Source organism: Corvus moneduloides, chromosome 1 (assembly GCF_009650955.1).
Source record: "Corvus moneduloides isolate bCorMon1 chromosome 1, bCorMon1.pri, whole genome shotgun sequence".
NCBI classification, from domain to species: Eukaryota; Metazoa; Chordata; class Aves; order Passeriformes; family Corvidae; genus Corvus; species Corvus moneduloides.
This window is the reverse complement of record NC_045476.1, coordinates 36389603-36414280: the sequence shown is the minus strand read 5'-3', so window position 1 is coordinate 36414280 and position 24678 is coordinate 36389603. Positions and strand designations below refer to the sequence as shown.

Below are 24678 nucleotides of genomic sequence, written 5' to 3'. Positions count from 1 at the left end.
ACTTTTTTCTTTTCTAAAATGTGTGTTTAATTAAGGAAGGCAAGCTGGCAGTTGCAGAACCTTACAAAAAGCCTTTCCTCCCCTCTCATTTCTATCTGCTCCTCTCCCACCATCCACATCTCCTTCCCACCGTGCCCATTCCTCTTTTCCCCCCGTCCCTCTTTTCCGTCCCCCATCCTCATCTGTTGCTATTGTCTCTCTTCCCCGATCCCGTTTCCCTCGCCCTCTCCCCCCACGGGCGGGACCAGGCGCTGCCCGGCGCTCGCGGCGGGTCCGCCGGGCCGCTAGAGGGCGCTGTCACGGCCGCTCCCGCCCGTCGGTCGCCGTGGAGCGCGGCCGCTTCCTGGCGCGCGCGGCCCGGCGCGGCCTGACCGAGACGCGCGTCCGCCCCGCCGCGCTCGGGGCTCCGCTCGCCCGGGGCTCCCCGCCCGCCGCTGCTCCGCGCCCGGGGCCGCCCGCCCGCCGCCATGAAGCTCGTCAGGTGAGCGGGTGGGCGCGGATGGGGGCGGATGGAGGCGGATTGCCCGCGCCCGGCCGCGGCGACCGCGCTGGGCGAGCCCGCGCGCTCAGGGCCGCCCTGCGCTCTCCCCTCACCGCGGACGGGAGCGGCCCGGGATGGGCCCGGCGGGAACGTCCTTAGGATGGGCTGGGCCGGGCGGGGGCCCCGCTGCGCTGGGCCGCGCTCCCGCCCCGGGGCCTGCGCGGGTCGCTCGGCACAGCGCTCCCTTTTTGGAGGGAAAGCCCCCGGGCTGGGGTAGTGTTGGCTTCCCGGGATTGTAACGACTTGTAAAATGGTTCCTTCTTCGTACAATAATGGCTGTATCGCCTGGAAGTAGATGCTGGATCCGGCAGTGTATCGCTCAAGAGGCCCAACTCCCGGTGGCTGGGCAGGAGGTGGAGTGTGTCACTAAATATCCCCAGCAGAATCCATGGGCGCCGTCTTTGGGAGCTCAGGATGCGGAACTGCGTGGTGCTGCCTGTCGAACATGTACGGCTTTATGTGGAAGTGAACGGGTTTGGGTTTTTTTAAACGCGTTTTTAATTCCCAGGTTTCTAATGAAGCTGAGCCATGAGACTGTGACCATTGAACTGAAGAATGGGACGCAGGTGCATGGAACGATCACAGGTACGGTAGGATGGGAGGATGCAGCAAAATACTCCCCGTTGCCTTTCGGCAAACAATTGGCAGTCGCGGCTTGAATGAGTTTTTTGTCCTGTGCTCCCTCTTGCGGGGACCGGCACAGGAAAATGCAGGAGATGGGTTTTGTAGTTCGTATCTTTGTGTGCAAGCGCGAGGTGTGTTTGTGTTACAGAAGTGTCTGAATATTGTCGGGAGTTGCTGGGAGCTGTGACCAGCCAGCTCTCCGTAGGCGACCACGAAAGTACTTGGGAATTTCAGTGGGTCACAGGTTGTCTTTGATGTGTAGTAGTGGATGAGTCTACCCGTGGTCAGACCAGCGCTGGGGGTGCATTTTGTGATCAGATTTCTCTGTTTTAAAGGTTCTGCTGGGAGCTGTAAATTTGCTGTAGCACTGGGAGCCTCTAAGCCCAGCTGCAGCTTTGCCTGCAGACAGGCCCGGGGGGGAAGGAAGCAAACTCTTCCAGACCTTGCTTGGTAGTCTCTTAGAATTGTAGCAGCACGATCACAGAATCACAAAATGGTTTGGGTTGGAAGGGACGTGAAAGATCATCCCGTTCCAACCCCCTGCCGTGGGCAGGGACACCTTCCGCTATACCAGGCTGCTCAGAGTTCCATCCAGCCTGGCAGGGAGCACTGCTAGGGATGGGGCATCCACGGCTTCTCTGGGCAACCTGTTCCAGCTGATGTGATCTTGAATTGGTTAAATTTTGTGTGTAGGCAGTTCTAATCTAAAAAATAAAGTTAGTGATTTCTGTTGAGTACGTTTTTTGTAAAGGTGAATCGAGATGGAAATGCGTATTTGTATACGTGTAATTTCATGAGACGTGTTTGAAAACGCAGAGCTGGGTGTGGGATACAGGGCAGAGAGGAAACGTGGCCAAGAGAATCTGCTCCCCCGATGTTGCTGGAGGTCTGTTCTGTCGGTCCATGGGAGTTCCTGATTGCCAGGTGCTTCTTTGTATCACTGTGCTGAAGGTTGCAGGGAATTCTTTCCAGTTCATTATGTGGTTCTCAGGTATTAAAACATGTGCAAGCTATTTTGTTAGCTTTAGTAACCTCAGCGAAGGACATTGCTCTGAGAGTACTCCTGTGAGCTTTACTTAGCGGATGTGATGTGGGTGGGGCACGTTGTGTTTAATTAGGCAAGCCCTCACGGGTGAGCTGAAGAAGCTGCTTCATCTCCCTTCCTAAACTCACCCCCAGGCGGCTTTTAGAAACTCTTCTGCCCAGGCACTCTTGGGGGAAAAAAAAAAGATACAACTCTTGTTAAATTTGAATTTTATTCCAGAAGATTGCTGAGGTGTTTTTTTGGCCAGTAGCAATCTGTGGGGATTTGGCAGAGTTCAAAACCGGCATTATTTTGCAGCCAGGTCCATCAGCTTTGATGAGAGCTGAGTGAGCCCCCTCTGTGCTCGATTGCAGCATGCTCTGCTGAACCCAGCCAGATGGGAAGCAAACACATTGCTGGGCTCCTGACCTCGCTGCTCTTTCAGGCTTAATTGTTGAGCAAAGCCTCTCTCATTTTCTGCTAAGAATCTGTAAAGATATTGCACAATCTCCTCTTCTTCCCTTCACCAGGGCAGGAGCAGGGATGAAGGGGCAGATTTTGTGTAATGCCCCTCACACCAACCAAGGGACTGGGTCGGGTGAAGCTGTATAAAATCTAGAAGGAGGAGGAGAGGACAGAAGAAGTAAAGTCACTGTCATTTTATCTTCAGAGCTGGAGATCAAGTCCCACATAAAGTTTATGATCTGCAAAATAAGAATTTCTGGGGGTTTTTTTACTGCTTCTCATGGCTGTTACACAGTACATGCATCCAGCTGAGATTTTTTTATCCAGTTTGGGATTAGGCATAACACAGCATAGAGTGCACAGTACTGATTCCCTACAGTTTTTACATACTGGCTGTTCTCAGAGTTTGGAACCACAGTGGTTGTTCCTTGCAGTGGGGTATTTCATGTACTTTCATAGAAAATTCACTCACACAAAATAGTATTGGATGTATTTTATCAGAAGATAAATGCTGCTTTTGTGGTTGGATTTTCCTACAGCTTTATTCAGGTTATTTTTCCTCTTCCAAGGTTTGTTTTCTTCTTTTTAAAGGACTAAAGATTAGCATTAGACTTCTGTAATAAGCAGTAGTTTATTTGTTGTTCAGAGGAATTATTTTAACCATTTGCAAAGCAGCTATTGCCAGGACCTGGGTAAAGATCTCTAACCATGAGGAGCTAAAGGCATCAATTGGTAACTGGCATAATTCAAGAGAGAAAAGAGATGTAGTTTCATTCTGTGAGAGGCTCAAGTAATTAATGAGTGGCAGAAGCAGGTGTTGATGAACAGGATAAATCTCGTTTCATGTGCACACTTAAAAACAGGCACCAAGAGACCTCATCCCTGAATTCAGGCTTGTGTTGTTACAGGAGTGGATGTCAGCATGAACACGCATCTCAAAGCGGTGAAAATGACACTGAAGAACAGAGAGCCTGTACAGCTGGAGACGCTGAGTATTCGAGGGAACAACATCCGCTACTTCATTCTGCCAGACAGTTTGCCTCTGGATACTTTGCTAGTGGATGTTGAACCAAAAGTCAAATCCAAGAAAAGAGAAGCAGGTGAGTTTGTGCTTTCCTAGTCTGTTCTGCCTTTGTGTGAGTCTGGAGATGTCTGATTTGAGTGTCTGAACATCTGCATTTGGTATCAAATTCTTTCATCGCTGAGAGTTTGACACGGCACTGGTTCAGTCTGCCTTGCCCACCTCCTTGGCATCTGCAGAGCTTTCATTTACATGAAGTTGTGTTACGGCTTTTCATGTATCTGTTTTAAAAAATGTAAGTGTTTATCAGCTTGAGTAAGTCTTAACCTATCTGAGTCTCACAGCTGGAACCAAAGAGATTTACACTTCCTCTTCTCCAGATGTCTGCTATGTTTCCCCAGTTTGTATGGGGAGCTTCACGTAGATAAGTACAGGACAGTATCTCAAATGGTGCTGAATGACTCCGTGAAATTTGGTGGGGGATAAAAATGATATCTCTGAGAATGAAAAAAAAAAAGCTCCAGGAAGAGCAGAGACTGGAACACTACTGGAAGCCAAAGCTGGAGATGCACTCACTAGAATACAGCCTAGATTCCCTCAGGTTCTCAAGTCTCCCAAATTCAAAGTGCTGCTGAATAAAAATCCTTTTCCTTCAAAGCCTAACAGTATAAACAGTAACGGAAGTTTAATTCACACTAGTAATGATGAGTACCTAGTAAACCCCAGGAAATTTCCAGCAGTATATATTTTGCCCAGCAGTTAATCTGTGTGATTTTAAAACAGTGAGCTGTAAGTGAAAGCTAATTGTGCTTCAAAATCATGTTGTACCATTTCTCCTGTGATTAGTGTTGAAGTATGTGGGTGTGCAGGGTGTTCTGCATTGGTGAGCTCACCTTACTGACACGGGGCAAGGAATCTCAGCTGTGCAGCACCAAGTGTGAGCGCTGCGGCTGCTGCCTTGACAGGGAATAAGGACAAAGATCCTAAAGGGGCTTTGCTCCTCTCATGTTCTTTAAAAACAATCTGACCACACAGAGAAATGAGTGTGGTTGGATTGCTTTTTTCCTGAACCTCACAATGTGGTGTGGACAAGAACATCCCTACCTGGTGTCAGCTTTGGGGAAAGCAGCTGTGGTAGCTCCAGTTACCTCTGTTTGATGATCCCTGCATCTGCAGTGCACAGAAGCGCTCTCAGACCAAAGCTGTGCTGTGCTTTGCCTTAATCCATAAATGCTCTTGGGCTTCAGAAGTGTAAAACCCTCAATCTGCCCTTGACAAGTGAAGTTGTCAGGAAGGGGCAGGATGCTGGCTGGGGTGGATGTGCCACGTGTGCCTTGGCTTTGAGCGTGCTGGCGCTTGGCAAACACAGCTACCTGCTGATGCTGTCATCTTCCAGCCGGGGTTGATACTTCCATGGATTTTACAGGGTCAGTGTATACCAGCAAAATAATGACACCTTGCTTATGTCAAATTTGTCCTGTGCTCCTTCTGTCTTTCCTGCATTTCTAACCTGCGTCCCAGAATAATTGTCACATCCTGCTCCTTGAATGTGGATGCCACTGGGTATCTCTTAGAGAGCCACCTGCTTCCACAGAATTTTCAGTATCTTTTTGAGCCCTGCACTCACAAACACATTTGAAATGAGCCAATAATCTAAAGTTTGCAGAGTGCCTTTGCAGCCTGGTGGGTCGCGTTTCTTTGGGAGAAAGAGATGCAAAGGCCCGTTATCACCGTATGGATCATACGACCTTCAGCAGTTGCTTGTGGCCTGCACTGTCCTATGATTCCATCTTCACTTTACAATTAAATAGCAGTAATTAAAACTGGGAGCATGCAGTCAAGACCTTTGCCTTAGAATCACATCTGCAATTGGCAGAGGCATCACTGAGACCAGTAGGAGCTGTTGGGTGCTGGGATCCTTTCAAAATGCTGACCTTCCACATGGTGCCTGAGACAGGATGAATTTGTGTATCTCAGAGCGTGTCAAAATTTGCTTTTCCCTCTAAAAATCTAGATTGTATATATATATAAAAAAGAGGAATTCTTGTTTCCTGTCAGATGACCCAATCACTTGGGAGCAGCCAACTGTTTTATGCCCTTGTTTTTGCAGTGAAGCTAAGGACAGACAGTAGCCTGTGGAAGTTGTATACTGGACAGAGTAACACAGAAGATGAAAATATTGTCTGAAACTTACTGAGCATTAACAGACAATACCTAACTTAATGTCTTATCCCAGGGAAGCAGTGTGGTGATTATGCTCAATACAGAATGTATTCCTGGGTCTCACTTGATTTACCCTTTTTCTTTTACCTGCCAAGTTGCTGGAAGAGGCCGTGGAAGAGGCCGTGGCAGAGGCCGAGGTCGTGGAAGAGGAAGAGGAGGCCCAAGACGATAACTTCCCATCATGCAACTCTTACCAAATTCTGGGCAACTTCAGCTATTTTTTGTACAGGTCTTGTTTATCCATTTTTAATAAACTGAAATGTGAAAAGGTGTCTTTCCTTTGTTAGCAAATCCTGGGGAGGGAGGCAGGTGTGTCCTGTTTGTAGGGCTGTTGCAGACTACATGGATCTTGTTGGTTGTCACTGTGGAGATTTTGCCCGCCCCTGAAGGCTGTACAATTCCTCTTGCTTTTTGCCCCAGAATGAGAGACTTGTGTTGTGCTTTAACAGTGTTTGAAATTAATCCCTCTTTTCTAAGGCACCTGCCATCTTCTAATGGTTACATAGTTAAGACACTGTATTAAGAACCCTTTGTCCCGTAAGTGTGTCTCTAATATTGTTCTTCAGAGCGACCTTTTTTAAAGTTCATAGATATAATTTTAATGTTTTCTATTACATGAAGCTTGCAATTTAAACATGTTGCTTTCTTTATAAAACATTTACACAGGGAAATTAACCAGGTCCATGGAACTGCTGGATTGTTACATCTGATGATTAAAGAATACCTGGATATGAACTTTGTCAAAGCTAATTATATGGCATACTTTTGTTTGGGTGGGGCTCGTAAAGCAGCTTTATCACAGATACCTTCTAGTGTACTTAAAATGCATCCCTAGAAAATACAAAGTACAGCACAGTGCACAGTTACATACTGGAATTGGAAGTTTACTTCTGGACGTGGGAGAACTTGTGCAGCTCACATATATGGGTGCATATATATATGTATATGCATATATAAATATATATATTCACTGCTTTGCTGGACACAAGTATAAAAGAAGCCATGTTGGCCACATTTATCTCCCAGTGCCATCCTACTGCTTTCTCCCATGTAGGAAAGCAATGTCACATGCTCATTGCCAGACTTCAGCAGTTTCACCTGTTGATGAAATACAGATGTCACCTCAAACAATGAGTATGCTTAAGTGTTTTGAATGGTTGAGGGTATTTGCTGGTACTTAGGTGCAGGAACATGCTTGGTTGCTCATGTTTCCACACAGGCAGTGCTACAACAGTGGAAAAGAATCACCTAACGTGTAATGGGCTGATATGCTGGTTAATTTGTGCTAGCTGGCATTTTGTGAGCTGCTCTCCCTCTCACCTCTTTTACAGAGGCCATTTTAAAGCTTCATCTTGTTACAGAAGAGCTTTTTTTCTTCCAAACCATTGTGGAACCTCCCAAGAGCACTTTTTGGTCAATATAGCACCCACCATTCTCAACTCTATAAATAGCTGCTACAAATAATGGTTGCTGCTGTCTTCCAGAAGTGCCCAGTCACTGATGACAGGGGTAAGGTCTTCCCAAATCCAGCTGTCAGCTTTCATGCAACAGTTGAAACTCGTTCCTTCTTCAGTCTCTTCCTTATAAAAGTCACTAGTGCTCCCAGAGGAATGCACATGGTGGATGCCGCCACCAGCAGCCCGATCACTGCCAGGGCATAGCCTGGGTAATCCTTGGTCACCAACTGCCCCTGCAAGGGAGAAAAGCAGTGTTGGATCTGTGGGATCTGCCCCAGAGTCGGGCCAGGAGCAAAGCTGTGTGCATGGATCTAGACAGGACCTCTGAGAAGCAGTTCCAGGCTGTGGCAGCCTATGGCTGCCCTCAGTGCTGTTCTTTGTCCAACCATACACACTGAAACCTGACAAGAACAGAGCTGCTGACAACAGGATCGGGGAAAACTTCTGCAAGCTTTGGTAAAGAGCAGGTTTTGGCTTGATTTGTGTTTCTTAATGAGGTGGCTGAGCCCTGACCTCTGTCAGGTCTCTGTTCCTCTCCTGGAGCCTGCGGGCTCATGCTGACACCCAGTCAACAGGCCAGGCCCACTGTGGGTCCCAAATTGGCCATGACATGAAAACAATGATGTTCTTTGTTTCTGCATGATGGGAACATTTCCACAAAAGGTTATGAAACCAGTGATTACTTATCCAGCAGTAATTGCTCTGTGATGAATACACAGTCCAGTATTCTTAAGAAAATGTTCTGGCCATAAAGAAAAATGTGTATGGAAATTATGAAAACTAGTCCAGCAGCAGCTCAGTTCTGTTAAAATACCACTAATTTTGTTCAAAATAAATACACTTTGAAAGCAGGGGGTTTTTAAGTGTGTTTTTAAAGATGATACTTGGGTCTTCAATATGAATGAAATTTAATTCTATGAAGAGTTGATTAAGAACCTCATAGAGGGAAATTAGTTGATTTTACAGAACCATTACATCATCCCTAAGTCAAATTTCCCCTGTTTTTCCTATCCACAAAATTAAGGGATTGCCCTGACTCCAGCTACTCACTTTCAGAAGGCCATTTTGTGGAACAGTGTAGTTAGGAAGGAAGCTTGTATCCTTGCAGGAACTAAGGAAACTTTTTTTAAAAAAAGCCCAAACCCATAACTCTTTTACCTGTGTGGCATCCCATGCTTGGTATTGCAATGTTCCTGTGAGGATATAGTCGGTGAGGTAAAAAATAAATAGGCTTATAATTAGCAGTGGACTAACAAAAGCCCACATAATTTTCCAATACCAGTTTGGCTTGCGTCCAATCATGGTGTAAAGATCTTTTTCAAATCTGTTCAAAAGAAAACCAAATACATTTTTGTAAAGCAAACCAAACGTGTGTTTTTCAGACTGGCTACAGAAGTTCGATCAATACCTTGTTCTGAGTTACTTCAGAAACCACCTTCAGAATCGAGTATGTCATATGAGAAAGGGGAGAACAGCTGACCACAAATGAGCAGAGAATTATTGTCTGAAAAGCTGGCTCACCAGAATTATGGTGAGGGTGAAATCAAAAAAGACACTGAGGCTTCCAAGAGAATCCCAAATTGCAGAGAGGAGCTAGAAAAGGTACAGCAAGAAAGTTCTGCCTGAAGTGTAAGCTCGGACTGTTACTGCTGTCAGCTGACAGAGAAAAGCGATGATGCTGAAGTACTGTGGAGAAAACGGCTGGGTTTGTGTAGTTGAGTGTTCTCAGTGCTGGTATCTGACTGTCTTTGAGGAAGTACTGGAGATGGTAACTAAAATCTCACAGGAGACCTGGATCTGACTCGAAGGCGTTGAACTCGTCAAGGAGGTAATACTCGTGTATGTGCCTGGACACCTTGTGTGCTGGCAGACTAACAAAGCAAATGCTGAAGCCTTTCCCTTCAGCTATTTTCAAACCCCTTTGCTGTTGAAAACTTCTCCTGATTCCAGAGCTTCCTTTTACCCACAAGGATTGATGGGAGACAAACAATGTGCAAGGTGACCACCTTTGAAACCAGACTTACTGGCACTGTTGTGCTCGTGCTGAATTCCTGTCATGGGAGGAGCGGAGTTTTGGCAGAAGTTGCTCCTGAGACCAAGGACACGAGCAGGGAGCCGTGTGTACAGCTCCTTGGTACTCCCCTGCCAGCAGAGACAGTGTCAGCCCAGCTTGGCCCCTCACAGTCCTGAGCCAAGGCCCTGGAAGGAAGGGGTCTGCAGGGCAGGGGAGACCCCCATCCCCTTGCTGACCCTATAGCATAGGAGAAACATTTAGCCCGAGGCCATATTTTTATTCTTGCCCGTGGCTGCTCCCGCAGCTGTCCCCCTATGAAGAAAGCAGGGCTGAAGTTTTACCTCCTTATCCCATAGATGTAACACACGGCGATGGTTTCCACCAGCACGATGAGCAGCAGTGAGAGGGTGGCTGCGTAGTCATTGAAAATGTCAAACCAGTAATTTCCAGCCTCCATGGTGAAGATCAGGCCAATTATACAATTAATGAAACACACAACACCTGCATGGATAAAACAGGGATCCTGCCATTATACCTGGAAGTTTGTGTAGGGAAAATGTCACACTTCTCGTGACTAAAAAGCTGGTGGGATTTCTGCTGAGCAGCTTTCTCTGAGGAGAAGGATTTTATTTTTTCCCCCATGGAAAAGATGTGTCCCTGTGCATGTGTGACTGTCGTTAAACTGCTGCTCCCTAGACCTGCATAGTCACAGCACATCACCCCAGACCTGGTCAAGACGACCAAGTCTTAGCAACAGCCTTGTCACGTGTGCATGCAGCATCTGCTGTTGCTGCTGGGCACACAGCTAAAACAGGTTTTAAGGTAGGACAACTGATTTCCACGCCCCAACAGGAGCATGTATTTCTTTTGGCCAAAGACTGAGGTGGTTCACAGCAGGGAGACTGGCAATGTGACTGAAGAGCTACTTGCTGCAGCTATACTGCCATTTGTACCATCCCTTTGAGTTTCACCAGTGAGTAGACACCAGTCTGACAGAGCTGAGGTGTGTTGGGAAGGCTGTGAATGCACAGCCACTACTGCCATGGTGCTTTGGGAGCTCCCAAGGGAAAGTGCTGCACAGGCTGGGCAGGATTTCACAAGGGTAGGCAAACCCTTCCAGCAGCATATTTGCTATTCCCTGCTCCACCTGAGGTCAGAGAGGGACCCTCAATGGCGGTGGGACACCACAGCTTCTGGACACACACACACACACGTGCTCACTGTGTGGCCTGTGCTGCAGCCTGGCAGGTGCCTACCTGAGATCACCTCCTTGGGAAAGCGGGAGGCAATGACCTTGCTGTCAGTCAGCGGCGTGAGGATGGCAGCCGTGTTCCCCAGCATGCTGCCAATGCCCAGCATCAGCAGCATGAAGAAGTAGAGCACAGAGTACAGCTGGGGCACCTCCATGTTTTTGATCGCTTCCGAATAGACTATAAATGCCAGTCCCGTCCCCTGGACAGCCTGACAGAGACAAGGGGGGGAAACAAGAGTTACGGGCAGCTCCTCAGCTTGATAAAGGATGTAAGAGAGTGACTCTGTGTCATGACAAAGTACACCCAAGGTGTGACTTTGCACAGCAAAGGTAGGTGAGGTCTTCACTGTTCTATCCCAACTGCACAGACACTGGGTGCTGATGACCTGAGTGAGCCCCTGCCCCATCCTAAGGTGTAGAAATGATCCCCAGCCCTTGGTCAGGCAGCTCCTGGGCTCACATGGGGCACCTGAGCTCAGTGGGAGCAAAGGGGACAGCACAAACTAGCAACTCACCGTGTCTAGCTCAGCTTCCAAGCTGCAGTTTTTAATCTGTGGTGCTAATTGGGCATATTCCTGCGGGTAGGTGGCCATGAGGTAGTCTTTCATCTCGTTGAGATTGTCTGCTGTTAAAGAGCCTTCCTCCAGGTCAAAAGCATTCAGCAGCAGCAGGATCACCCTGGGAAGGATTACAGGAATTTAGTGGCTTTCAGGCCCAGGACACCTCACCCTTTTTTTCCACCAGCCCCCGTGGGGATGCTTTGCTGGCCCCAGGGCTTCAGTCTCCCTGGGTGAGAGCAGCACTTCCAGCACAGTGTTGGGACATGGGCAACCTTGTGCTCATCAGTGCCTTGGGGGGAGCAGCTCCTGCACCCAAACTGCTGCTCCCAGGCAGGTATTTTGGGTGCTGGCCAGCGCTGGCTGGTGTCTCTTCCCCTTTGCCCTCCAGTCTCATGTCCACACCCCCCAACTTTAAAGTCTTTTGGCAACAAGCAAGAACTAGCAGCTTGGTTTCCTCTCTGATCAGCAGATAGATTGAAAGTTTTAAAAATATGAGTAAATGTGTAACTGCCACGGGCCCTGTGCCAGGAACTGCATGCAAGCTTGCAGCTACAGGACACAATCCTGCAGGCTGCTGGGCTTTTGCAGAGCATCACAGCCAAGGAGGCTGTGCTCCTGGAACAGGGCTTAGCCTTAAAAAGTGGGATCTGAACATCACTGCATTAATTAATCAGCTCCCCCACACTCCCTGGAGCATGTGCCAGGACAAGAACACAGGGGAAAGTGCCTCTGTCACCTGCCCAGGCAAACTCATCCTCTTGCCTAGGCCCGTGCCTGGAAGCAGCACCCAGGCGTCAAAAGGCAAAGCACTCTGACCTTTCATCTCAGGCTTCATCACCTTGAATAGCTCCTTTAGCTTTATTAGAGCAGTATCGGGTCTGGTCTTGGGGCAGTGCTGGCAGTGCTGCGTGCTGTTATTTATTTACCTCCCCCCTCACCTGCCCCAGAACAGCTTGCAGTGGAAAAGCAGCGAAACAGTGGGCTCTTACTTGTTGATGCAGCTCTCATAGTTAAAGGTCGCCTTGAAGCCGTAGATGGAGAAGGTGACGATGCTGGCGAATACGGAGGTGGTGCTGTTGATGAGGGACACGATGATGGCGTGTCTCTCGCAGTTGTTGCTGGGCTCGTTGTAGCTGGCAAAGGCGATGAGGCTGCCGAAGCCAAGGCCCAGCGAGAAGAAGATCTGCGTGGCAGCGCTGATCCAGGTCTTGGGGTTCAACAGCTGCTCCAGCTGCAAAAGCCAGATGAGAGAGCAAGACCATGAAGTTTCACACCAGGGCCCAGCACTGCCCCTTCCAGCCTGCAGGGATAGGGACAAGGCCAGGGATGGGGCCCTTTGTGCACTCATTTTAGGTCAGGAGTGGTTTTGGACAGGGTTACTGCTCTGACTGAAAGTAATAGCTTATGCTAATGGGAAGGTCTTCTTCTGCAGGAAAAAGCAAGCAGCTTATGGGTATCATGGCAGAACAGCCTCCAGCCACTCCCAGCCGGGGTTTCCAGCTGCCAGACCTATGGTACTGCTGCAAAAATTCAGTATAAAAAAAGCAGGACCGAGACCTTTTAAAAACTTACATGCTCAGTAACCAATAACATTTCCTGAAAAATTCAATACAGTTTTTCTGCACCTTTGGTGTGAACATGTAGATGAGCCCATTCACAGCTCCGTGAAGTGTTAATCCTCTGATGAGGTATATGATGAGAACACAGTATGGCAAAGAGGCTGTCACATACACGACCTGGGGAAAGAGGGGAAAGACCTTGGTCTAAAGAATACATAAGACAAAGCTAATCTGCTATGTCAGTCTCACTTTACATAATTAATTTCCATTATTGTGTTTGTTATCATGTATTAGTCTTTAAAGAAATATTATCAGACAGATCTAACTTTAGATTTACATTTTAGGGAAACAAGTTCTTAATAATACTGAAGACCTGCACTACTCTTCCCAGGGTCTTCTCTTTGACGGGAAAACAAACAAAAATCTAAAATATTTGCAGCATTCACAAACTAAGTGACTATCTATCCAAAACTCATTAGGCAAAGGTCATTCATAATTTGCTCTATAAGGAAGGCAAGCAGAGGTCATAAAAGGTCAAAATCAAATTTGAATTGAATCAAATTGAATCAAAATTTAATTGAATCAGTTGCAGCAAGTTCGAGAGGTTATTCCTAGTTTACAGTCTCTTGGCTTTCTTGTATTTGACTAAGACGATTTGGGGATTACAGCCCTCAGCTTGCTGCTTAGTGCAGGCTCAGCCAGGACATTGGGGTTTTTCTCCCCACTTCCTCATGATTTCTGTTGTGAAGAAAAAGCAAGCAAAAACTGTCCAGTAGGTGTATTTTTTTTCTTGCAAAGACCAAGGAATAGACATCTGCTGACACGGCTCTGCCGTGGCAGATGGCTTTCCTCATGGCCAGCAGCCTAGCAACTGGTTTTGCAGAGAGCTGGCTGTGTTTAAAGGACTTTTCTGGATTATTTTTTTAGTATCACTCAGTGTGTTTTGGTTGATCCTGTTTCAGCTGCAACTTGACGGGGCAGCAGAGGCAGCAGAGCTCGGTGCTCCGGGGGAGATGCCGTGACCCCAAGGAACAGCAGCCATCCCGCACTGCCTTTCCGCGCTCGTCTCCCCTCCGCACGCCCCGCCCGGGCCCGGCAGGGCTGTGCCCCGCGCCCACCTTGCCGGTGGAGGCGGTGCCGCGGAGGATGCAGAGGTAAACCACGAGCCAGGCCAGCGTTAGGCACAGCGCCTGCTCCCACTGCACGCTCCCGCTGGCCTCCAGCGACGGGGAGATGTTCAGGGTCTGCCGGTACCAGAAGTACTGCGTGGACGATGTCTTCTCACACTCCTCCTCGTAGCCCGTGCGGTTGCTGTTGAGGGGGCAGGTGGCCCATGGCAGGGGGTCCTGGGAGGGAGGGACATGGAGTGAGTGCCCTCGGCACGGCGGGCAGAGCCGAGCTGCCGGTCAGGAGCAGGGAGGATGATGGCAAGGGCGACTTTCTGCCCGGGCTTGCTTCTCTCTGCACGGTGCTGCCTGGGGCTGGGGATGACCCTCTCCCCTGGGGATGATCTCTTTTGACACTGTCCCTTGGGAATGACCCTCTCCCCAAGGATTGATGCTTTCTGATCCTCTCCCCTGGGGAAGACCCTTTCTGATTCTCTACCCAAAGACAGACCTGCTCTGTCCCTCTTCCTTGGGGATGACCAGACTGATTCTCTCCCCAAGGACTGAGCCTCCTTAACCTTTTCCCCTGGGGATGACACTCTCCAAGCCTCTACCATGGGGCCAGACCTCTCCCCTGCCAGGACACCCTGGCAACAAGGCACATGTGACTGAAGAGTCACAAGGCTAGCCTTGACCTGAATTTCATGGTGAGGAGAAGACAATGGCAAATGCCTCTGGGAAGACCATGGAGGGAGACACCACTGCATCACTTTTCTCTCCAGAAAAGCCCTGGGTTTCTGAAGCTTTTGACAACACTCCACCTCCCCTTCCCAGCTGACAATGGTGCCATGCAACATCCAGCACCAATGCAAAGCCACCACAACCCTCCACAGCCACAGTGGGGCCAAACTGGGCCATTGGGAGCCCACACACCTGGAAGGAGTGGAAGAGGTACCAGAAGGCCCAGGCGTTTATCACGTTGTAGTACATGGAGAGGAAGAAGGAGACGACAACACTGGCAACTCCTGCAGGTACGGAGGGAGACACTTGGTCAGCAGCAAAATCCCAAAATGCCCAGGGTTCCATAGCATCTGTGGGGTGTGGGAGCAGCACTGCCATGGCTGACGCAGCAGGGGCTGTGTCCCTGCACAGCCATGCACACAGGGCATGTCCCTGTCACTGCAGACACTGCCTCCTCCTCCCGCCAGGACTATCCTGAACTCGATTTTATACTTTAGGCCCCAGGGAGGGAATATTCAATGTATCATTAAAAATAAAATGTGTGCGCATGCAAATTAATGATAGCTTGGGTTTTCATGGTAATTTAATAACATAAAAATGTATCTAAGAGTGGACATTAGTAAATGGTAGACTGGAACAGTAGGAAATTAAGGCACTATTTTATCACTCATGTTGAGCTTACTGGGAAGGTGCTCTTGGGGTCAAAGCCCAGTGTAGGCAGCCCCAAGGGCTGGGTTTAGCACTGGCCTTCACACCGTGATTTTGGCAGTCTGCCTGAGGGCAGGGGACTCACACCTCTGAATCCAGACCCAACACAGCAAGCTGGGGTCTGGCCCCAATGCCCCACAAGGGACAGGATAAATGCATGCCATGGGGTGTCTGGCTTTGCCCAGCCTGGTGAGACACAGTAAAACCTGAGCTCCCACCTGGATCTTCCCTGAAAGACAAAGCTCTCCTATCTAAAATCACCCACATTCCCTGTGTGCTGGAAAATACAGATGGAAGCTGAGAACATACCAACACCGCAGAGGTAGGGGCTTATTATTTTCCAGGCGCCGATGCTGCCCTGCCGCATACGCTGCCCCACGGCCAGCTCCAAGTACAGCAGCGGCATCCCCTCGGCAATCAGCATGACAAGGTATGGGATCAAAAAGCCACCTGTGAGAACAAACCCTACAGTCAGCCTTCGGCAGATCAGCAGCAAGATAAACACCACATTGCCCTATTTGTGTTCAAATCAAGCTGTCAGTGTCCCAGAGGCCGGCTGGGTCTGGGTCCTGTCTAGGCATCTTGAGTACTGAGGGCACGGCCCAATCCTGACGGACATCTCACAGAGGTTTCGGGCAGCGTCCCAGAGGCTGGTGGGCGCTGACTGCCTGGGCGCAGGGAATTTTCCGCAGGGACTTGGCAGGGCTGGGATTTCTGCTGTTAAACTGTGTTGGCCGGCACTGCGTTGAGGCAGAGCTGCCCAGATGAGTCTGGGCGGTTTGAGCAACGCTGGGGGCTGGGGCTGTTAAAGGGTAACCAACCACCCGCCAAACCTTGTAAACGATAATGAGAAAAAGAGGCCGAGGGAAAGATTTACTTCAGTGTGGGGTGTTCTGCCGCACAGCCAAAGTGCTCAAAGAAAAAGTAACAGCAATGTCTGTGTCAAACAGAGAGTTTTGAGTAACATGTTGAAGTCTGGCTTTGCTAAAAAATAAAAAAACAACCAAAAAACCAAATAAAAAACCTCCCAAATCCCCATGCTGAGCCCACAAGCACCAGCAAATGAATGAAGGCTTTTCCCCCAGGGCCCCACCTGTGGGAGCAGACCCTGGGACAGAGGCATAGAGTCTCCTCCTGCATGGGGCTGCTCATCCCTACTTCCCGCCACATGGAGAGCCACAGAGATGCTCCTGTGGAAGAGCAGCAGCAGGAATAGGAAGGTTGACAGCGAGGAAGGGGAAAGGACCTTCCCACCTGGCAATCAGGATGTGCTTTGGCTTAAATTTCTGCCGGAAAAAAATTAAAATCCTTGTATTCGACTTGGGGCTCACTTCAGAAAGAGCTGCTGACTGAGTCAAAAGCTGGATTTTTGCGAAGGCTTCCCTGCTTCCCTTTTTACAGCAAGCCAAAATATTTACGTAAATATCTCTTATTTAGGATTTAATCTGTGGCATTAACATTCCTTGCAATGGGCTCTGTGCAGTGCTGTGGAGGAATGAACTCCGTGCAGCAACTGAGGCAAAGACCTGGAAATAAACACAGAGCAATAATCCGGTTTATTCTGGGAATTAATTTCCCACCTCCCAGCTCTCTTGTTATTAACAACCCCTTTGTTAGTCTGTTAGATAACTTCCTATGCCGCAAGGGAGCCGTCGGAGGTTTAAGAGCTCCTGCAGCCGCTCCGTGCCGGCAGGGTGCCAGCTGCCCCAGCAGCCACTGAGGGGAGTTCTGCCATGTACCACAGGGGAATCGGCATCAGGCCCTTGCGAAGGCTTTTCCACCCTCCCAGCAGCGCTGCCACATGTTTGGCATTGACTGTGCCACCTGGCAAGGAGGGGAAATGCCTCCAGGCTTGTTCTTCACCCCAACGTCCCCCCGCAGCTGGGGGTGCCAGGGCCAAGCCCCTGCCCCTTGCTCTGCATCCTGCTTGCACACAGATCTTGCTCCTAACGCCACTCTTCCCAAAGAGTAGAACCAAAATGTCTCATATAAGGGACTCTGAGCAGTCGATAAACCAGCTCCTTATCAGCTGTGAATCAGCACAGCACCACTCAATTCCCTGCTCATTTACACCGGGCGTTGCTCCCTACGGTGCCAGCTGTCTGCAAAATCCAGCCCCCAGGCCAGATCCCTGTAGTTGGAAAAATATGCGGAGTGTGCCCAGGGTCTGCTCAAGGCACTGGGCTTGGCCGTGGCACCCTGGCCCCTGCTCAGGCTCCTGCCTGGTGCTCAGGGGCTTCCTGGCCCGGGGCTGAGCGCTGCTGAGCACCAGCCCTGCTGTAGACCCACCCCAGCCTCGTCTGAGCCTGGCCCAGCCTGCCTAGGGACGGAGGAACTGCACCTACGAGGTCTGAATGCCCCCTGGTCTGCTCAGGTCATGCTCTCGGCAGGAAAGCAAGGAGAAGGACGAGAAGGAGGCAAACTGCTGATGAACAGAATGTCAGGTTATAAAGTCTACAAATACTGTTTATCGGCATCAGCCGCGATAAGGCCCTATTGCCCTGCTGGGCAGGACAGGGACTGGCTCTGTGCTTTATTACAAGGAAGATGCTAAACAAGCTGGTGTCCCCCCCTAATCCCAGTGCCTGGCATATCCAGCTCTTAAGATCCTGAAACAATCTTCTGTATTCGTGGGTTTTGTGAACCCCTGGAAAGCCACAGAATCCTCTTTAACAGGGCAGTGAATAAAACAAGAAAAGCAAAACCTGCTGTCAGGAGTTTTAATTTCACAGTAGAAAGAGCTGCCTTTCCCCACATAAATATAAGTGGTGATGAGAAAAATAATAGAAAATATAATGAAAAATAATGGAAAGACATTCTTACAAAACATGCTTTTCAGAAAATACTTGGGTGTATAGTAGAATCATATAGCAGTTTGAGTTGGAAGGCACCTTTTAAAGGTCATCTAGTCCAAAGCCCCTGCAATGAGCAAGTTTATTTAATCTTCTATTCAGGCTAACCAAGTGTTCCAGTTTTGGTTACACTTCAGAGAATCCTCACCACCTGCTACAATACAGATGGCTGGTTAAAAGAACCACACAAAGCCCGCAAAATGTCCGAGTTTTGCTGTCCTTCGGGATGTCTGCCATGAAGGGCAGTTTGATCTGCATATAGAAATACATTTTAAGCTTTGTGCTAGAGTTCAGTGTCAGATATGAAGTCTTTACCCTTAAAGCATGTGAAGGCAAATACATGCAAAATTACAGCACATCTATCATTTCTGCTATCTGAAGTGTCTAAGAAAGCTTCAGCCACTGCAGTATCTATCTTCTACTCACCCTTCACCCACCATATTATCTGGATTTTTCTGACCTGATCCCACAGGACAGCTCTGATGCAGTCTCAGCGCTGAGATGCCTTTTCAAATAGCAGCATGAACCAATTCCTACTACCACAAGTGCATTTAGAAGTAAGCTACCAGCCAAAAAAAACAAGCATGAAAGGAGTAAAAAGTCATTAAACAGCTTAGTGTGTCTTCCTGAAAGGAAGAAAGGGCAGAAGGAGACCAGAAGCAGATGAGGCAGATGTTCATCATGTCCCCTAATGCAAGATTGAGATGGGTGCAAAACTACAACAACAGATGCAGTATGAGAAGTAGTAAAAAACTTGGTTGTCTTACAAAGAGAGGCTATTTCTAAAGATTCTTCAAAACAGTGGTAGCTGTATACTAGAGGAGATTATTAGTACTGGTCTTTAATTAATCTAATTAACTGACTTTTGATTTCCAAGGTACAACAGCTGTGGCTCATATATGCCACAGACATCTTTCTTCAGTTTGGACCCAGGAGGAGGATAAACTTTCAAAGGGGGTTTTGGGGTTTTTTTTGGTTGGCTTATTTATCTTTGGAGGACAAATCAATTTATTCCTTATTTTCAAAGGTTACTGGGAGGCTTTAGCTGTGGAACTCCTGTTGATTAAGGCATTTCAACCAACTTCAAGGCAGATTTGCAGCCAGGTTATCATCTCCTCAAGTAAGGCTTTGTATAAAAGACATTAATGACAGGTACTTGAAATGATACAGCTGATCTTTAAATTAAATCAGTGTCATCATCTCCCCTTCTCAATATTTTCCAAGTCCCCATTGGTGAATGTAAAAGGATATGAGCCAGTTTCTGACACTTTCAGAGTGATTCAATGGGGCAAAAATGTAATAAATGAATACCATGTGGATCTATATCTCTCACTCTACCTCCATTCTTTCAGAAAACATGGGCCTTCCCACTGCTTCATCGCCACTGACAGGAAAGAAATGCCACTGTATTGGGGCAGCTGTCAGGTAAAAGCCTAATGCTAAAGAATACATAAAATAAAGCCACAATAAAGCAGATTGCACACCAACAGAAAGCCAAACCTCCTACTCTGCCCTGGACCCTGCTGGGTGGACAGGCATTAGCATGGACAACATACTTTTGGACTTAAAGCTTGCCACACTCCTCCTCAAAGGAAGCAAGAAAATGTAAACCACACTTACCTCCTCCGTACATCTGACATAAGTATGGAAACCTCCACACATTTCCCAGCCCCACAGCATAGGAAATGCACGCAAAAATAAACTGCAGGGGATTGTCCCATAAGGGTCGGGATTTCTCCATTGCCTTCTTGCAGGCAGAGGTTTCAGCAGAGCCTCCTGCCTTCACTCCCTCAGGTACTCTGCCAACCGTGCCTCACACTCCACGCCAGTCCAGCTTGGAGGGGAGGGAAAGGCGGAGGAGCTATGCTTGCCAATTCCTATCAAGCTTTTTAATTACTAATCTTATTAACAGGCACATACTGAAATAGGAATGCTGGTAAATAGATTATAGACACACACAGAACTATAAAATTGGTACTTTGGGTGAATAGCTGCTTGGGTTTTGACTGGCATTTCTGGGAAGGATGTGAGCTGAGGGATTTTTATTGACTCACATGCCAACTTGAAGCTGTGAGGAAATAACACTGGGGCTGCAGTTTGGTTTTGGAAATGGAACACTCCTCCACAGGGCTCCCTTCACTACCGAGTGGCATTCATCTGCATGAGGCACCAGCTTGAATTTGAATGCACAGAAGAGGGGTTCCCACACCATTAGGACTGGGTTTAGGGACTGTCAGTGCTGACTTATAGGGTAAGAATAAACAGGTCCTCAGACATCCTATCACCGTGCCCTGGTGCTCACCTCAACCAACCCAGCACGCTCCCCAGTTCCAAAGTGGCCCTGAAACAGTCCTATCAGCCACACAGGTCCCCAGCCTGCTGCACACTTTGAGAACAGCACTCAAGTTTGACCCTCCGGGAATACTGCCCTCCCTCTACATACTCTGCATGTGCACAACAGTGTGAAATGGCCAGTCTCTTCACTTACCTTCACGCTCAAACCCCACTGCTGCAGGTGAACTTTTCTGAGGGGTTGCCGTTTTAAAATACTTTCACAAGCAGCAGGTTCCAAATACAAAGGCCAGTGGAAAAAGATGTCTGTGGCCATTGTGGAAGCAGAAGGATCTAGGAGGCCTTTGGGTCATCTGAAGGCACATTGAGGTGCCAGGTCTGAACATGACCCTGTGTGTTTGGGCCCCTGCCAAGGTACACTTTGAGCTCAACCACTTTGGACAGGTCTTCCAGTGAAGGAGGCTGCCAGCAGCATCTGCAGCAATAAAAAGCAGCTGAGCAACTCCAAGGACTCAGCTTCCTTCCTCTGTTTAAAGGGGTTTTTTCCAGGGCACCTTTCAGGACCATTTTACAAGTAAGACTCGCTCAGCTGCTGTCAGTCTCATTCCTTCAGTGCCAGGAAATTTGCTCCCTGCCAGTGCTGTGTGGGCTGCTCCAGCATCCCATTGGGCACTGGCCGAGCCAAGGCCTCCAGCTGTGGGTACAGGTGAGAACCCCAACCCCCGGGCCTTTGGACAGGAGCCCGAACTGCAGAGCGTGTCGTGCAGTGCTGCTGAGCCCAACAGAACCACTCTGGTGCACCTGCTGACCAGCCACCTGTATTACCAAAGTCACCAAGTGGGACACTACTTTTCTCACAGCTTAGAAAAGGTGATGGCAAGAGGTTTACACATTAGGTGCATCCATTCTTCAGGGTGTGTTTTAGTGGTGCTAGAGATGTAAGTTGTCATTGGAAAACATCAGGGTATGCCAAAGCCTTCTGTAGTACAGGTTTGAGGGAAGTTTGTGACTTTTTTGCAGTACCTGTGCATTCTTGTCTTGCCTGCAGAACTGCAACATGCCAGCTAGCCCTGGAAATATGCCTCATGGGTATAACCCAGAATTCTGCTGGAAGGAATAATCCAAGGTAATTTTAAATCCATAAGCTGTTAAACTGAAAGACACACACAGACAATGTGAGTTGCCCCACATCACAAAATTACTAGAAAGTCAAATGCCCATCCCTGACAGTGAGATTTATTATAAATGATGTGTATAAACAGCTTACAGTATTAAATAATTCACTGACAGGACAGCCTTAAAAATAGCACATCACTACCACTTGGGATGCTTCTGTGTGAATAGATTACTCCTACTGATGAGCATCATCAAGTTAAAAATTTCCTTGGCTCTGTACCTCCTTCCCATTACATTTCAAACTAGTTTACTAATGGACTGGAGGAGATTGTGCAGGCAGAGATGTGATGTCCTTATCTTGGGTCAGGCCAGATCAGGAAGTTCAGGTGGAATGAGATGAATCCTTGCCTCTCTCACAAATGTCAGCCTCATCAGTAGCTCAGATCACAGACTACTGTGACATTTTTCTAAAGGTGGTCATGCATATAGGCACCCAGCAAAGTGCCTGTCATCTAGTGGCTCCTTGAGACACACGCTTTAAATATATTTAAATGTATTTGAACAGACAACGCTTAGGAATTCTTGCTGTGGGACTTTGTATACACACCTCAGATTATCAATATGCTATTTCTGATGCTGTTCATGATTTTATCTCCCTTGAACTGCTTTCATTTGTGTTAGGGAAGGGCTTGAGCTTTATCTTTAGGTACAAAGACAAGTCTCTAATAGACATACACAAGAATTTTTTATCATTTCACTGCTCATATTAAAGAAGGATTAGAAAGAATTTTTTCTCCCAGTACCTAACAAATTTGAGCTGTGGGGTTTGGGGGAGTGGTTGAAAAGGGCAGGGGTTCATCTGCACAGCAGACCAGGGACTGATGGGACTGCCCAGGAGAACTGCCCTATGTAAACCTAGTCAGAAGCTGATAAAGCAAAGAATCCCATTTATTACTGAAGCAAAACTACAAGTACTTAGGTGAAGGTATCAACTAAAAATCCTGGGCTTGTGTCTCTTGATGCCAGTACAGTAAAAAGCCAAATGCCTCTCCCAGCTACCTAAAATGCAAACAAAAAGGGAATCTGGGGTCTTAGCAACAGGTTGGGGATCATGACTTCAGGGTGTGAGAGAACCTTAATAGTTCTATTGGCAAAAGTCAGGGAAACAAGGTAGGAAGAAATTCTACCAGGTAGCCTGGACCTTATTATGCTACCTCCAACATGTATTACTATACCCCTTAGATTTAAAAATAAACCTCTGGGCTCTCCTTGATGAGCCAGACATGTGGGAGGGGGACAAAGTGTCAGCAGCTCTGGTGTTTAGTATCTTCCATTCCTGGAGGCACCCACTTCCAAATGCAAACACAGTATCTGCTCATGTATCAGATGATTATCAAAGCAAAGCCATGGAGTCTCTACAGCCTCTGCACGTGTTTACTGATGCTGTCAAGGGAAGCAGACAAGCAGACAAGAGGGTAACAGCTTCCACATACGGGTTTTCTGTTGGGATTCACTATTCAGAGCTGCTACCCTAAGATGCCTATTTCCTTACCTTAGGAGAAAGAATCAATCCATCTGGATTGCCAGATCTTTGACAGCTCATAGGCCATGACAACTGTTTGGCAATTGCTCTATGTGTAATTGGAGACTACAGTTACTCCTCTAAACTGTTACTAGGATTACAATTATTCCTTCCAGTTTATCACTACTACTTGCTGCTTAGTTCCAAACTGTAGATGATGCCTTTAGGGTCTGTACTCTGAAGTAATTTCCAACCTCTTAATCACCCTTAAAACTGTTTCACTTTACCTCAACCTCCCAAGAAAAGCATGCCTGAAAACAGCCTCTCTATTTTCCTTGCTTTTCCTTAGCACCACAGCTCTATCCATCTTCTGACTGTGTGATTTCTTAGGGTACTCACTCCATAAAGGTGCACTCAAAGCAGTTCTGATTCGTAGAATTGCACCTAATTCACCCGAACTTCAAAACTGACCTGCGTCAAACGAGAGTCAGAAACGGGCATGTCACTAAAAGGTAGGTGAATTACTCAGTCAGTTCTTCTGCTTGTCACCTGCCAGTTCCCACCTTCTCTGTCAAAGCTTGCCTGCAGTCTGGGGAGGTCTCCGGGCAGCTCTCTTGTTCACCAGCAGCTGGCAGTCGTGAGCTGCTCTTTCACAGTTCTGCACCGACCTCTCTGCATCACCATGACTTACCACGAACACTCCAAGGCACTACATCAACAAGTTCCTAAAAATAATAATTAAAAAATAACTAACGAAAGAAAATTTCTGGTGAAACAGAATGACATATATATACCCCCCTTTATTTGGAGAAGAGCTGACTCCAAATATGCTGCCTAATACTTCAGGGTATACCCAAGAGGAGAGACTGCTAAGGAGGGCACAAGATGCCTTCAAGGAAAGTCTGCAGGCAGCCAGAGCAGAGCAGGAATCCTGGGACAACACCTTCCCTGGGACGTTGTCAAAATTAATAATCACAGGTTAACTCCCTAGGCACATTCTCTGTTCAAAGTCAGTTACAAAAATAGCTATGATAACAATTACAATAACAATTCTTACCTGCTCACATACAAACTTACCTTCAAATGACTTCAAAATGTTTTAGAAGGCATATCCTTCTAGACCAGATCAGACCTTTTAAGCTCGATGCATTCAGCCACCTGATACCCCAACATGATTCACATTTGCTTCCTGAGGCAGTAAGGATTTCACTGTGGTTTCACAGCATTTCATATCACACAGAAATCAAGACCTGTCCTTGATAATGCCAGAAAAGGGAAATCAAAATAGGGAATCTTACGAACATTTTGGCTGGACTGAAATCTAAGTTCCTGGCAGCTGACTGGGTTTCCCAAAATCAAGGTATGTGGGAAATGCCCAAATTGCAACTGTTCTTAATATTAGTCTACCAAACAAAAAGGCACACATGCAAGTTAAGTATCAATATATGTGTTAGTATTCATCTTAGGACATTTTTCTAAATGGCTATTAGCCAGAAGAGAAAAAACAGGCTAATGAGTACTTTATGAACAGTTAAAGATCAGTGGGTAATATATGGCCTCATTAAGATGGCAACATGCAGGACTGCTGGCTCATTTAATAA

At 47.6% G+C, this 24678-nt stretch overlaps 2 protein-coding genes across 8 annotated transcripts; one reads left to right on the top strand and one right to left on the bottom strand.

Moving 5' to 3' along the window:
- Positions 1–345: 345 nt before the first annotated feature.
- On the top strand, positions 346–6638 carry SNRPD1 (small nuclear ribonucleoprotein D1 polypeptide). Its single transcript, XM_032105631.1, has 4 exons — positions 346–481; positions 1050–1126; positions 3563–3754; positions 5994–6638. Exons 1-4 carry the CDS (start codon positions 468–470, stop codon positions 6068–6070), a joined length of 360 nt encoding a protein of 119 aa, XP_031961522.1. The 5' UTR covers positions 346–467; the 3' UTR covers positions 6071–6638.
- Positions 6527–24340, bottom strand: SLC6A20 (solute carrier family 6 member 20). 7 transcript variants are annotated; one of them, XM_032105548.1, is made up of 12 exons: positions 23641–24340; positions 21463–23548; positions 15605–15745; positions 14780–14871; positions 13859–14086; positions 12807–12917; positions 12171–12412; positions 11137–11299; positions 10626–10830; positions 9711–9870; positions 8514–8679; positions 6527–7588 (listed from the first exon to the last, which is right to left on the bottom strand). In XM_032105548.1, the coding sequence occupies exons 2-12, from the start codon at positions 21524–21526 to the stop codon at positions 7439–7441; spliced, it is 1722 nt and encodes a 573-aa protein (XP_031961439.1). In that variant the 5' UTR covers positions 21527–23548; positions 23641–24340; the 3' UTR covers positions 6527–7438. The 7 variants fall into 7 exon arrangements, with proteins under 7 accessions (XP_031961439.1, XP_031961447.1, XP_031961429.1 ...); XM_032105556.1 differs by lacking the exon at positions 21463–23548 and adding an exon at positions 16550–16821; XM_032105538.1 differs by having other exon boundaries at positions 21463–23802; positions 24155–24340.
- Between the last annotated feature and the right edge of the window lie 338 nt (positions 24341–24678).